Source organism: Penicillium psychrosexuale (assembly GCF_028828465.1).
Source record: "Penicillium psychrosexuale strain IBT 29551 chromosome Unknown utg000006l, whole genome shotgun sequence".
NCBI lineage: Eukaryota > Fungi > Ascomycota > Eurotiomycetes > Eurotiales > Aspergillaceae > Penicillium > Penicillium psychrosexuale.
Genome location: NW_026643191.1, coordinates 1,020,608 through 1,035,663, shown reverse-complemented (window position 1 = coordinate 1,035,663; position 15,056 = coordinate 1,020,608). Strand labels below are relative to the sequence as shown.

General features: G+C 51.2%; 4 protein-coding genes across 4 annotated transcripts; 2 read left to right on the top strand and 2 right to left on the bottom strand.

Moving 5' to 3' along the window:
* Positions 1-436: 436 nt before the first annotated feature.
* Positions 437-2,994, bottom strand: kexB (kexin kexB; the record flags this gene model as incomplete). Its single annotated transcript, XM_057191148.1, has 2 exons — positions 437-1,205; positions 1,256-2,994. The coding sequence occupies 2 exons, from the start codon at positions 2,992-2,994 to the stop codon at positions 437-439; spliced, it is 2,508 nt and encodes an 835-aa protein (XP_057037284.1).
* Positions 2,995-4,624: 1,630 nt separating this feature from the next.
* N7518_010221 (uncharacterized protein) lies at positions 4,625-8,953 on the top strand (the record flags this gene model as incomplete). Its single annotated transcript, XM_057191147.1, has 5 exons — positions 4,625-5,963; positions 6,036-7,312; positions 7,362-7,487; positions 7,545-7,747; positions 7,816-8,953. The coding sequence occupies 5 exons, from the start codon at positions 4,625-4,627 to the stop codon at positions 8,951-8,953; spliced, it is 4,083 nt and encodes a 1,360-aa protein (XP_057037283.1).
* A 744-nt stretch (positions 8,954-9,697) lies between these two features.
* On the top strand, positions 9,698-10,846 carry trr1 (thioredoxin-disulfide reductase TRR1; the record flags this gene model as incomplete). The annotated part of the gene is made up of 3 exons (XM_057191146.1): positions 9,698-9,719; positions 9,804-10,703; positions 10,764-10,846. The coding sequence occupies 3 exons, from the start codon at positions 9,698-9,700 to the stop codon at positions 10,844-10,846; spliced, it is 1,005 nt and encodes a 334-aa protein (XP_057037282.1).
* A 620-nt stretch (positions 10,847-11,466) lies between these two features.
* On the bottom strand, positions 11,467-14,739 carry aof2 (putative lysine-specific histone demethylase Aof2; the record flags this gene model as incomplete). The annotated part of the gene is made up of 1 exon (XM_057191145.1): positions 11,467-14,739. One exon carries the CDS (start codon positions 14,737-14,739, stop codon positions 11,467-11,469), a length of 3,273 nt encoding a protein of 1,090 aa, XP_057037281.1.
* Between the last annotated feature and the right edge of the window lie 317 nt (positions 14,740-15,056).

The window sequence follows — 15,056 nt, the reverse complement described above, 5'->3', positions numbered from 1 at the left end:
GATAAATCAATATTTGCAGGAAATGTTTGATCAAGGAATGATAGGGACTGAAAGGGCTAGAGAGGTGGAGTGGAGGGGGTGGAGGTTGGAGCTAAGTTCAATGATCGCCGTTCCCCAAGGCGGAGTTCCAGAAGCGGAACGTCATCATCGCAATGAATGTCAATAAGAGTTGCTTGCTACTTGCTACTCGGTCCTTTCGCTTCCTTATATTCATATTCATATTCTATGAATCCTCGAGATTGCTTCATCTGAATATCTGAATATTTATTTGTAGTATGCACAACACGCTTTTGGATTCCTGTCAACTGGAGATATACAGACAGACCTAGGATCCCAACCCGTCTATTCCTAACGAACGATCCTCTCAATTCAACAACCAAGTCAACAGAGCAATCGACAACACCGAACAAAATGCAAAATGAGTATCGACATTATATTAAGGTTTTGGCTGATGGGGGCCACCATGAGACGTTCCATCTCCATTGTCTTTTTCCGGGATATTGGCCAACCCATCGCGATACGGCTGATCATCATCATCACTGAACATTTCCTCGTCACTCTCCCCAGCAAATGCATTATACAGCTCACCGCCACGACGCTGTGTTCGACCAGATGCTCCAGTCATCGGTTGCATCTCATCTTCATCCTCAATCATTTCAAACTCGTAGTCATCGTGAGCAGTGGTGCGACGACGCTTGACCCTCTGCAGCTGGAAGTAAACACCCAATCCAATGAAAAAGGTAACGATCATGGCCATGGATGCATAAATCCAAATCTGTGTGCGCTTCGAAGCACCGAAAGTGGGAAGCCAAGAGGAGATGTAGCCTGATCCGGCGGACGAAGCAGAGGGCGTTTCAGCCTCACTGCTGGTAGTACTCGTTGGCAGCTTCACATCTTCAACTGGCGTGGGGTTTGTGGTTGTTGGTTTTGGCTTTGGCTTTGCGTTCACAGGCCGGTCATGATGGTCATCCGGGTTAGGAGCTGGGGTCTTTGTTGGAGCCGCTGTAACGCTAGTCGTGGCTACAGGAGCATCCTCGTAAGGATGGTCGTCGTCGTGGTCATCGGGCAGGGGGTGGAGCTCTTGTTTAGCTCCGTCGGCGGCCTCACCCCACAGATTGAGTCGCCAATCAATGAATGCACCGGTGAATTCATTGACATTGGAGTCTTTCACAATGATGGACCAATCGCCAACAGGTGATTCACCCCTAAGAATAAATTAGCAAGCGTGTATCATGGAATTGGCAGCAATACATACCAATGAGCAACAGACATAAAAGTCCAATCCTCATACCCAACCGGCATAACATCCTTTTCGCGGGCAACACTCAGGTAGCTGATGATTCCGGCAGGGCTGCGCAGCTCAACACTGATGTCGCCGCGGCGGGTGTGGTTGGCATTCATAGTCACAGTGACATGTTCCAATTTAGCGAAGTTGGCCTCTTTCAATTGATCAGCAGTTACTGTATAGTGACTGAGCAGACCCCGATCACCCTGGGGGATCTCTTGGTGCACTCGCAACCATGGCGAGTTGAACCACGCTTGAGGCTTCACGAGATCCCAAGTCTTAGCAAGCTGGACCATGGTATATGTATCGACCTTTCCGAAACCCCAGTCGTGGCTGAACTTGCGGCCAGAGGGCAGGTTCTGCCAGCTACCGTCGTCTTCGCTCACGGGGACCGCCGTCTCCACCATCAAGTACTGTAAATCACGCCAGGTCAGCTCCGGGCGTGCGCTGAGCGCGAGCGCCACGCTGCCTGCGGCCAGCGGACCAGCCGCAGAGGTGCCACCATGTCCAGCGGAGCACTCTCTTGCACCGACGTCGGTAGTGTGAATATAAGCACCGGAGCCGCTACTGTATGCGACCACAAGTTGGGCCGAGCATGACTCGGAGTAAGGCGGGTGATTCCCTTCCCGGTCTATGGCACCGACCGTAATACTGTAGATACTGTTGGTATACCCATCGAAGTTGCAGTTGTCCCCGTAGGACGCACCGTTGCCGGCGGCAAAGACATAGACAGAGCCTTTACCCCCTCTGCCCTTTTGGATACCGTTGACCATGGCGCGCTTGATCAAGATTCCAGGCGCATCCATAGTAGCACCATCGTCGATAGGCCCCCATGAACATGAATATATGTCATTCTTTTGGTAGGCGTAGTTGATAGCCGCCGCTTCATCGACATCATCGATAGGCTTGGACAAGATCCGAATGCCGGCTATCTTGCTATCGTACGCAACACCGACTCCACACACGTCGTTCTTTGCCGCCGCGATCTCGCCGCAGCATCGAGTACCATGCTTATCGTCAAGCAGAAGAGGGCGGGGTTCGGGGAGGCCCTCGTTGAAATCCCAGGAGCCCTCTGCGAGGTAGTTAGGCTTGAGGTCATAGCTATCCATGTCCAGCCCATCGTCGACAACTGCAGTGGCCACGCCCTTGCCGGTTATCCCCTCCAACCACAGTCCTGTCACATTGAGATCGTGTCCGGGCTGTTTTGTGTTGATAAGATGCCATTGTTCTTTGAAGATTGGGTCAGTGATCCCTAGAGTTGACATGGCATCCTTCTGGAAAGCAACGGCCTGCGCATCTTCCCTCTTGTCCAGCGATTTATATGGTACGGAGACCGGCGGAAGTCGTTTCTGCAATCGTTGTCTCGCTGGAGCAATCTTATGCGACCACAGGATCTTGTCTAAGGGGTCATCACTTGACCCGATTGCGCCGGAGCGCCGCCGGAGCTTTCGCCTGGTCCGTAAATCACTCAACAAGGTGTCAAACTGAGAGGTCTGTTCTCGCGGTAATGAGAAAGTGTGGTGACCATCCAGTTGGCCAATCTGGCCCTCGTGGCGTGCGCCTAGGATCTGTGCGATGTGGGAGGGAGAGGTGGTATCGTCGAGCTGGAGGGCGAAGAAGTCGCGGGTTTCTTGAGAGCGAGGGTGTAGGTTCGCGGACACCGCACCAGCAAGGCCTAGGGTGGCGGTGATGCCGCTGACAATGCGCATGATGAGGAATCAATTGTTTTCGAGGAAAGGTATCAAGGGCGGGTTATGAGGTTCGAGGTATCTAGCGGGTGGTTGCCATGGACAGTTCCGGACCGTTGAATAGCAACTTGAGAGTTGTGGTAAGGGGTGTACTCCGTAGGGTGGACAAAAAGGAAATAAGCTTTAACAAGACGCTATTTCCAAGGTTCAAAATAGTTGTTGAGAGGAGGTTGTAACAGCAAGACACAATGTTCCAGGCGAAATAGGAGGATCGTCAGAGGTCACCCACGCGAAGTCCTATTGAGTCTCCGGAACGGTCTATTGAGCTCGACTTAGTTTATTTGGAAAGAAGCTTTTTCTTTATTAACTATCAGAGAAGGTTCGGGACGTTCTAAGGCCACGGTTTCTACTCCGTTCTCCATATTGCGTAGTAACTATATTGTTATTTAGTTACTTGTCTAGTTCCCAGTGGATGTCCGGGCTCTTATTTAGCTTACGTATAGGCACAGCCTTGGCCCGCCAGGCATACGTAGATATGCTAATTAACAACACTATCCTTACTCCGTACTGGAATTCATGACTCGATTGCTTATTATTTGGATGCTACGGGGAGTACGGTGTAGTTCATCAATAATTTATATCAACTGCAGCAATCGAATAGCTCAAGTCCTTGCATGAGCAACATAGATCTATTGGCTTTCCTCTTTCACTTTACATCTATTGCCGCCTTATGCTGGGTATAATTGAGTACGCCCTGCGGTCACACATTAGCCTGATCCCGGACTGAGATGTACCCAGTTACTAGACACACTTAAAGCGGCACCTGAAATAGGATAAAACAGAACATCGAAGTACTTATGTCTACATGTACGGAGTATACAGATGGATAGATGGATTTTATGTGAAATGATCATGTTATAACTGTGAAACATCGATTCCCAGTATCCAGATACTTACGTTCTATATGTTCGTGCTCGCAAATAAGTATGTGGGTAACAATAGTACCCAGTCCCCATACCAAATTTAAGAATTATGCTTAATTCTTTATTTCCATTCTATGGTATTTCACTTTTGAATATCTCATATTTACCCTAAGGTCTTGTAATCCTGCATAAATATTGCTTTTCCAAGGATCCAAGCCCTCGATAAAGCTTTCGTATGACATGGCCCCGCGCGAAGGCTGGGGATAACCAGCCACCGGGATATCGGATGTATAGACCTTGCTGGTTTATTTTTGGCTGACTGGACTTGATTGAAATCTTTCACTTATTTTCATCACATTCTCTGCCATCCCATTGACACCCCTATCCTAGTGTTTATCCGCCTTTTAGACAGGCCAACTTCCCTGTCACCGCCGCGTGGACCTATACCCCCGCCCAACTTGGTTTGTTGCCTGCGAATCAGCTCGGGCCATGGTGTGGTGACCCTGCGTTAGGCATCAGATCCAGTCGCATTGAATCCGTTCCATCTATTCCAAGAAAAATTTCGACAAAAGTCAAGTACGGCAATTTTCCCTAAATCTGTTCGAATTGCCTTCGGGACCGACATAAACGATATTCGTTGCAGTTGGGTTCGCAATTGCACATACTTGGCGCCCTATCTACGCTTTTTCCAGTCATTTCCTTGAGTTTGGGCGCAAATACACGACATCATGGCTACTATGGCAATGCGTCAATCGCCTGATATGGCAAACGGCAGCTCTAACCCCCACATTTCCAATGGAGCGCAAAGAGCTCCAGCAAGGCGCAATGGTCAAAAGATTCCTTCTGCGGAAAGCTCCGAATACGAGACGGAATATGATAACCCGAAGACGGCCCAGACCAGTGGGAGAGATGGCCTTGCGCCAGGACTGGGAGACAAGTCTTTCTCGGCCAGGGCCCGAAACCAGCCCGAGGCAAACCTGAACTATACAACCCGCAAGCCGATTCCTCCATCGACACCAGAGTTATCAGAGAAGTCTTCCACACCGCGAGGTCTTTCCACAGAGCCCTATCACCCAGAACCCAGTGCAGAAATGCCTGAGATTCAGGTTCAGTCACCACCACCTGCACTAGTTGTGTCTTCGCCCCCGACTCGGTCCAACACCACACGTTCGATCTCCGCCAATGACTCGCGGCCAGATTGGGCATCAGAGCGATCGCCTCTTCAAAAATTGGAGGTAACTTTAACTGGAATCAGCAAGGAAGAGAAGCGAGCACGAGTACAACAGGCAGAAATCAAAGCCCGAGAGCGACTTGCGCGCAAGAAAGCCGAACAAGAGAAAGCCGAATTAGCGGCATCGTTAGCACGCGAAGCATCAACACAACGTGCGCAGCCAGAAAGCGAACCATCCCCCGGCGCAGCCAGACGGAATGAGCAGAGAGATATTCCAATTGGGGATCGAAAAGAGGACGGCATGCGAAATGGACATGCGGCTACACCACCACAACAGCGACAACCAAGCATAGCTGTGCGTCACAACCGGACAGTTTCAGCAAGTCCCCAATATCAATATAACCGCCGCCCCGAAGAACCCCAATATACACGTGCAGAAGCTGCCATCCCACTCTCAGCTAAGATAGGCAATGTGCCTAGGCGATCAGTCACAGTGAGCGGACCTGCCGCGAAACCAACACCTGCCAGCAATATCAGCCATAGTCGATCGATGTCTCAAGCAGGTCCTCGACCTATGAAGGCTTCTGGTGCTCTAAGAGCGGAGACAACAGACGAAATGTTAACACCACCTCGTGCGCAAGATAGTGCCGAGTCGCAAGTCAGGCCCAAGAAACAGTCTAAACAGTCTGTGTCTTTCAATGTCCCGCCGCCTACGCCCCCGCCAATCTTCGAGTGGAGGAATGCACAGCCTGCTCGGCTTGCGGCCCTTGACTTCGATTTCCAGAATTTTGATGTGGAGCGCAGCAAAGCGTGGTGGGCAGGTGCTAGTAATGAAGATCGTAGAAAGAGCAGGGCTCTTCCTAAGAACTACAAATCTCCTGCTCAGAAGTTGGCAGGTAAGGTCCTCCGTTTTCTGGTTTTCAAGCTACATTTTTTGTCACCGAAATGCATTTACTAACGCCCGCTAGGAATGACTGATCACAAAGATTTCCAACCCCAGCTATTCTTGCGATGTGGACCTTTGCTACGATACACAGGTATCCAGCGAGCTAAGCTTGATAGAGCCAGCGGCCCCATTGACAAGGATATATGGCGAGGATCTATCATGATAGTGACTAAAGATTCTCGCTCCTCCTACGACACTCCACCCACATTGAGACTATTCTCTCAGCCGATGGATCTTCTTCCTCCTCCACCCGTGGAGATCAGCCATGAAGATGGAATGCAACTGGCTCCCGAATATGTCGACCCAACAGCCGGGCTCATGAAAGTCGGCCGTGATGGGCGGCCCCTTTACGTGAGACCAGTGGAACATGTCGAGGAACAAGTCGACCTATCGTTTGTAGAGAACGACGATGGGATCTACGAGCTCTCACCTAGCATGATCGACTATACTAGTGAAGGCGTTAAACAACCTATGACTTCCACTCGGATGCCTGCCGTCGACGGTGAGACTGCGAGTTTGTACCGAGACATCCCTGGAGCCCGTCTGTACGCCGATGCCGCAAGAGATGTAACGTTCTGGCGATTCAACCTAGAGGTTGAACTGAGCACAACGCAACAGCGAATCGCCTATCGGATCAACCAGGGACCCGCCTTGGGATTCTGGGTGCCCCCGGCCGGAGAATCCATGAACATAATGTTTCACAGCGGCAACGGGTTCAGCCCCTCTGTGGACTCTGATCGAGTTTGCGGGCCTGATCCGCTTTGGCGGGATATTCTCAATGAGCATCAGACTCGCCCGTTCCATGTAATGATCGGTGGAGGCGATCAAATCTTCAACGACTCGGGTATCACAGAGTCGCCGTTCTTCCAAGAATGGCTTAGGATGAAAAACGCTGCCGAGAGATATGGGGCGTCATTCACTCGCGAGTTCCGTGCTGAATTGGAGCAGTTCTATCTCGACCGCTATGCTGCATGGTTCTCTCAGGGCCTCTTCTCGTTGGCGAACTCTCAGATTCCTATGGTCAACATGTGGAATGATCATGAAATATTTGAAGGCTTTGGTTCTTACCACGATGATTTCATGCGGACCTCTGTTATCTCTGGAATTGGAAAGATTGCTTTCAAGTATTACCTACTGTTCCAGCACCACAGTGTCCCCGACGAAATTGAGGCAGATGAACCCAGCTGGCTTCTTGGTGCTCATCCTGGTCCATATATTGAGCAGAAAAGCCGGAACCTGTTTATGTCTCTTGGCCAAGGGGTTTCATTGTTAGGTCTTGACTGCCGCACTGAACGACGGGTATGTTACTCCAATTCTCCGACTTATGGACTATGCTGACATGTTGCAGAGCAATGAGGTTCTCAGCGAAGAGACCTGTGATTTATTATGGGACCGTTGCCACAGGGAGATCATGAATGGAGAGACAAAACATTTGATCGTTCTTTCAAGTGTCCCTGTTGCTTACCCCCGAGTGGTATGTATTCTGATTGCTTCTGTCTTTGATCGAACCTAAAACTAACGTCGAACCCAGGCAATGCTCCGCAATTTCATGAACAGCCGCAAGTCACTTGGCAAGGCTGGAGTACTTGGCGGGCTTGTAAATCGATCTGGCCCAAATGTGGAGGTCTTTGATGACCATTGGGCTGGCAAGCACCTCAAGTCTGAACGCACATGGTTGATTGAGGATCTTCAGGATCTGGCCGCAGAGAAATCAGTCCGGATCACAATACTCAGGTAAGACCAGAAAAGTCGCTTAACGGCAACCCCAATTCTAAACGATAAAAACTAACGAAATCCTTCAGTGGTGATGTCCATCTCGCTGCAATCGGGCAGTTCTATTCGAATCCCAAATTGAATATCGGCAAAGACCACGATTACCGATACATGCCGAATGTCATTTCATCTGCTATTGCAGACATTCCGGAGACCGATCTTATTGCGGATATGATCAACAAGCGGAGTACACTCCACCACATGGACTCGAACACCGACGAGGATGTCGTCCCCATCTTTTTCCAGGATGTGAATGGCAAGGCTCGAAACAACAAACGATTACTACCTCGGCGAAACTGGTGTTCGATCCGTGAGTATAAGCCCGGATCTACTCCACCTGATACACCTGAGTCAGAGATAATAGAGGCCCCGGAACCTCGGCCAAATAAGCTGCAGCGAACATTGTCGCTGGGTCGTGGAGACCAGGGATCTACCGGGAAGCCTGGTATTCTCAGGCGCCTTTCCACCCGCGGACCTCCTCCTACAAGGACCATGAGCTTCAATCGTGGCGACGAAGCCACTTTCAACCGACGTGCAAGCTTTGATGGGCCCACTCAACCCCACGAGAACGGGGACAGCTATTTCCCAGGGACCAGAGCCGCGCCACCTCCACGACCCGGCAGCTTCCACCGGCGACCAACAAACCTCAGCCAAAAAGCGGCAAGGAAAGCCGCCAAGCAGGGAGATAACGGCGCAGGCGCCTACATCAACCTCGAGGGCGGGCTCGCCATCACTTTGAACCTCGAGATCAGCCCGCAAGACCCATCCGGGGTCACCACACCCTACAAACTGCTCGTTCCAGCACTACACTACAACGGAACCGAGTACGACCCGCCCCCAGCGCAGATTGTCAAGGGCTGGAGAAAGTTCCTACCCCGCCGCAAAAAGAACGGGGAAGCAGGTGGACGGCCCGAAGCAGATGATTACAGTGACGACGAACAAGACGACTACGAGGACTACGACCTTATCAATAATACCCGCGCTAACGCTGCCACTAGCCAACAACATCAACCACAGTACGAGGGATATCCTGGGAGTGAAGAGGAGGATGGAGATTCTGAGGACGAAATCCCTCAACGCCCACCACGGCAGATTATGGCTGAACAATCCCCCAGTCCTGAGGAGCATAGCCGTCCGCGAAAGAAGAAGTGGTTCGGCGTAATCTAATGTACTATATTGATACCATTGTGTTATTGATGTTGGCTGTGACATTTTCTTTTTGCGATCTGATGATTCTATGGATTTCTATGAGTACGATAGTATTTTTTGTTTGATGTATGATTCCCCTAATGCAGCGAGGTTCAAACTGATATGTGATGTTCATTCTATCAAGATATCTCAAGTGAAGCTGAAGTATACAACAATAGCTGGCTCTCTGGTGTCTTGTTAAGCGATTCGGGCCGGGGTGATCTGATGAGATTACATCAGCGGTCTCGACCTTTCACGTGACATGTGCTTAGAAAGCCCCGGAGTCGATGTTCAACCAATTCAGCCCTGAATTGCCTTGGAATTGCTCGAAATCGCCTTAAATCGCCTAGTTTAAACGAATTATCTCTAATCTCGGGTGGTCTAGAAACCCCGGAAAGGCACAGAATCCAATCGCATCCTGTCTGAGGACCCAGTCTCTCTGATCTCATTGCCGGTTTATCAATCAACTTCATCACCTAATCCTGGTCTCCACTGCCCCTCCGAAAAAAGACATTATATCTCCCCCTCCTGTCCCTTTCCCCTCCACTTCCCATACACACCTTCAAGCTGTTTTCCTCCGCCTTTCGTCGTTTTCCCTCCCTCCGATCCATTGGATTGACTGCCGCTGCGGCCACTACCGTCCACCAACAGTCTCCTCCTTCGGCCTCGGTCTTCACTAAGTCGTTTCCGACGCCGTTGCGCGTCAATCCTAACACCTCCAGAATGGTGCACTCTAAAGTAGTCAGTAAGTAGTCTCTGGAGTGGATCGAATGGTCCTGATCATCTTAATCCCTCCGATACCAGAGTTCTAACCTCTTATCCCCCACAGTTATCGGCTCCGGCCCTGGTGCTCACACTGCCGCTATCTATCTTTCACGCGCAGAGCTCCAGCCAGTCCTCTACGAGGGCATGCTCGCCAACGGCACTGCCGCCGGTGGTCAGCTCACGACCACCACTGACGTCGAGAACTTCCCCGGATTCCCCAACGGCATCGGCGGCGCCGAGCTCATGGACAACATGCGCGCGCAGTCCGAGCGCTTCGGCACCGAGATCATCACCGAGACCATCTCCAAGCTTGACCTCTCCTCCCGGCCCTTCAAGATGTGGACCGAGTGGAACGACGACGAGGGCAGCGAGCCCGTCCACACCGCCGACGCCGTCATCATTGCCACAGGCGCCAACGCCCGCCGTCTGAACCTCCCCGGCGAGGAGACCTTCTGGCAGAACGGAGTCAGTGCCTGTGCCGTCTGCGACGGCGCCGTGCCCATTTTCCGCAACAAGCCCCTCTACGTCATTGGCGGTGGTGACTCCGCCGCCGAGGAGGCTATGTTCCTGGCCAAGTACGGCAGCAGCGTGACTGTTCTCGTTCGCAGGGACAAGCTGCGTGCCTCCAAGGTCATGGCCGACCGTCTCCTTGCCCACCCCAAGTGCAAGGTCCGCTTCAACTCCGTTGCCACTGAGATTATCGGCGAGGACAAGCCTAATGGCCTCATGACCCACCTCCGTGTTAAGGACGTTGTCTCCAACAAGGAGGAGGTCGTTGATGCCAACGGTCTCTTCTACGCTGTTGGTCACGACCCCGCCAACGCTCTCGTCAAGGGCCAGGTTGAGCTCGATGACGAGGGTTATATCATCACCAAGCCCGGCACCAGCTTCACCAACATCGAAGGTGTCTTCGCCTGCGGTGATGTTCAGGATAAGCGTTACCGCCAGGCTATCACCAGTGCCGGTATGTTCAGACCCCGGTTCGTCCATTATAAGTTTATCTCGCTAACTCAATCTTCTACAGGATCTGGCTGTGTCGCCGCCCTCGAGGCCGAGAAATTCCTCTCTGAGACCGAGTCTCTCGAGGACGCAAAGCCCGTGCTCTAAATACATATATACACCTCTTCCCACACCTTCCTCTCCCATTTCTCGCTGTCATGATACATGAACACATGATGTTTGGCCCGTGTATCGAGCACTCTTCTTGCTTCTAGACTTATATTTTAGGCGATATCTCATTTCTAAATTCCCAGTGCATATTTCGATTGGGTTCCTTGTGTCCTTTTTTCTCTTGTTCCCTTTCTGTTGCCCACGTCTCATAGAAGAGGAAACCAAGTGGTCTTTGTGGTTTTACATCAGTTGGTCTGCTTAGGCTGCCTATACCCATAGAAATAGAATAGAAGAAAAGAGAGGCTCCTATGTCATCTTCCATAGAAAGAACTCAGAAGAACTTCGTTTCTCCCCTTCATACAAGCCTTATTAGGAACTGCCTATTCCCATGCACCACGTAGTCTATACATTATGAGCTTGGAAGCTCTCTATAAGATTCTCTTAAATGTCTAGATAAGCAAGATCATTTGAATTAAAACTGCCAATTATTGATATATATCAATAAGGCTGAAACGATACTCATCACAAAAGTCTCTCTCCAGAGACAAATTATTTTCTTCCCCTAACCGCCGTCTACGCAGATAACCCACCTAACGCCGTAAAAAACGAACGAGTCCTCATTTCTCGGACTTCACAGGCACAGCATCTGTAAATGCCGTAGCAAGCACAGGCACCGACGACCCATTTTCAGCAAGATAGTCCGGCATAACCCAATCAGAAAACGGATTCTCCGCACACCAGCGATCCTTGACGACAAAGGTCTTCCGTTCCCACTCGGCAATATCGACCTTCCACTTATCCCACGCCTCGGCATTGGCTCGGCGGTTAACCTCCGTCTGGTCGAGGTAGGGCTTTTTATCGGCTGGCGTTGCAGTGCGCCACATCTGGCCTAGCGCGGCGCGGATCTCGTCGCGCGGAGCCTTGGCGTTGGGGTTGTTGGATGCTGCGCGGCGGGCTTCGTCGCATTGGTCGCGGCAGCGCGCCCAGTAGTCTTTTTGGTAGAAGAGGAAGGGGTTTAGGCCTGATTTTGCGGGGCGTGGCGGTGCGGACCCGAGCTCGGCGTAGATTGTTGTCCAGAGGGCTTGGTCGTAGGCGTCGCGGCGGGACTTTTCGGTTGAGGTTGGTTTGCGGGAGGTGGAGGTTGAGGGGGGCTTTGGTGTATTGATGGTTGGGCTTGAGGTGGAGGAGAGGGATGAGCTGCCTCTTGTTCTTTTCTTGCTGGTTGAGCCGTTTGGCGTGGAGGATTTGCTTCGGGTTACTTTTGACTTTTCCGGGACAAGTGGGTGAGGCATTATGAGGGGTCCGGATATGGGCTCGATTATTTCTGATGCTGCGCGAAGGCCTGAGAGGTATGCTCCGTGGACGGTTGCTGGGTGGGTGCCGCAGGTGGCTTCGCCGGCGAAGTGGAGGTTGCCGATTGGCCGGGCCATCAGGTCGTAGTCGTCTGGGAAGGCTGCTGCGGCCACGTAGGAGTAGCTGCCATATGTGAATGGGTCCTGGCCCCAGCGGGTGATGATGGTTTCTAGAGGATCGGGAACTGTAGTGTTTTTGAAGACATTTCGAAGTTGGCCAGTGACCTCCGTAATTATTTCTTCGTCTGATGTAGATTCTGCTTGGTGGGCTGCGTCACCAGCCATGAGGGCAATTAAGCATGGGAGTCCGGTAGTCTTCATGACATTCCAAAACAGATAGAATCGACCGCGGTTTGCCGCGTAATCTTCTTGAACCATAGAAGCAGCGTTATTCGGCTCACGGAGTAGGCCAAACATATCTCGCTTAGTGTCCCAGAACGGCTCTTCGAACACTAAAATGACCTTGTTCATTATTCCGAATCCCAGTCGGTCAATTGCGCCACGCTTCCAGTCCGGAAGAGGAGGCTCGAACTTGATTTTCTGCTGCTTCAGGACACCAAGGGAACCGGTGAAAACGACATGATCTGCCAGGAACTTTTCTCCACCCTCGCACTGGACAACTGCCTTCTGTTTCTTGTTGGACCCAGTCGTATCGTAAGAGATCTCGGTCACAATCTTGCCGGTACGGACATCGAGCTTTTCTGGCAGCATGTACAGCCCATAGGGTAATTGCTGGTAGCCACCAATGACCTGGGAATGTTCACCCTCGAACTCGTTTCCGATGTCCTGGTCCCATCCCGACAGGCTAAGTCTGTTCACGTTGGATGCATTCGCGTACTCGAGATTGGCGAAATGCCAATTCATCAACCGCATATCCTTGGTTGTCACCGGAAGCATGTTTTGATATTGTTTGACACCCTCGTCCATGACTGCACCGAGAGTCTGCGCCTGGGATGCCTTGGCAATCTCGTCCAGTTCAATGGTGTCATTGACTGTGTATCCTGGGTTAAGCTTCCATCCAGTTGTCTGGCAGGTCAAGGCTGCCGGGTCATCTTCCGAATTTCCCGCTAGATCGCTTGCCACATCGACGGATGGTTCATTTTCCGCAGTCTTGTGCTTTATTCCACGTCTAACTCGCTTTGTGGGGACCAATAAATCTATCGTCCCAGCTGCCCTCGCCTCTTCATACTGTCGCACAGTAAGTCCGTCATCCACCGCTGATTCGCGGCCAGTGTCAATCAACTCGCGGTTTCCCTGGGCGGTTGGCACAATCTGAGCTTTGTGACGATAGAATCCGGTTCGGTCGAGCAAATCATTGTACAGCTTTTCTGCCATCGCGTCCTGAACCTCATTCACGGGCGATCCATCGATATCGTAAATCGTCGAAACATCCCGTATCTTGTGATAGTGAAGTGCCAGCTGGCCACGAACTATCTGGTCTAGCGGGTTGCCATGATCGAAGCCGACAATGATCTGAGCACCCATTTCCGCCTTTGGGACAAGCCCATCAGGCAGGGTTTCCGACTTGAGACTGTGCAACGGGTGTGAATAAATGCGTCCACCGACTCTTCGACGTCCCTCGAGAACAACGACTCGGGGCAAGGCATTTGAATCACGGTACTGGCGGAAAAGACTCTCCAGTTGACGTGCACACCCCAGACCTGCCATTCCAGCCCCGATTACAACAATTGTAGGTCCTTCTTTTCGTCTTCCGCGTTTGGGTTTCACCGGGGCCAATGGAGCCTCCACGCAGCCGTGATTGATGTAGCCATTTCGCGCGAGCCAGTCGTAAGCAAACGAAGCCAGATTCATCCATCGGTAATCTTTGGCACATCCGAGTGCTTCTTCCCTGCTGACAGCCACCATGGGATTTCTCCCCCAGAGAAGCAGTATTCCATTTCGTATGTTGAGGTAGATTGTGACGTGAACGTGGCAAAGATGGTCTTGCAGAAATTCTTGTTCTTGTCGGTGAAGAGCATACGGGTTCAGCCGGGATGCATACGCCGCTTCGACACACTGCTCGCCGTAAACAGAGGGGTGGACTTTAGATGGGATGGACGATCTCGGCCGACATTTGGACAAATCAACTTTCCCGCTCTCCAATACATTCGGTCCAAAGACAACTGAAGGAGTAGAAAGAGACTGTAGGGGCTTGGGGGGAGGTGATGTAGATGCTTTTAGCTCAAAGGAAGATGTCAAGTCGGTTGAGGTTGTCGACTCATTCGGAGTACTGCTACTGCCACTGGCATACAGTCTCTCCGTTGTGCCAACAATGTGGGATCCATCAGACAGGAAGCTATGCGACTTGGCGTTGTTGTTCCCTAGATTTCCCAGGGCAATTGATGCCGAAGCCGCTTCATAAGCCTTGTGCGTGATGCGTAGTCGCTTCGCAGGAGGTTCAGATATTTCGGTCGGTTCAGATAGAAGATTTCCTTGACCTTGTACCGTGATCTCGTGATTTGGAACATATTGATTCATGTATGAATCTTGACCCGGGGGAATTCCGGCCTGGAATCTCATGGACGTTGCGCCATACATGTTGATAACGGGTATCTGCAGGGATCCTCAAAGGAGTGTGTTGATGATGATAGAAAAAGAAAAGAAAGACAGTTTCACGTGCAAGAAGACGTAGTTATGGACTCGAAGATGTGATGTCGACAGTCCTTCTACCCCGAGAATGTGTGGATATCAAATATGCAGGCGTTCGCCCATGACATGGTCATAGGAATTCGATCTGCGGCAAGCCGAAGGAACACAGTCTGAATGAATGGATCAGCTGTATTATGTTAGATGAGATGTGATATGGTTCAAAATGACCAGGGTATGAGAGAGTAGACCGAGGCAGCACGGATATC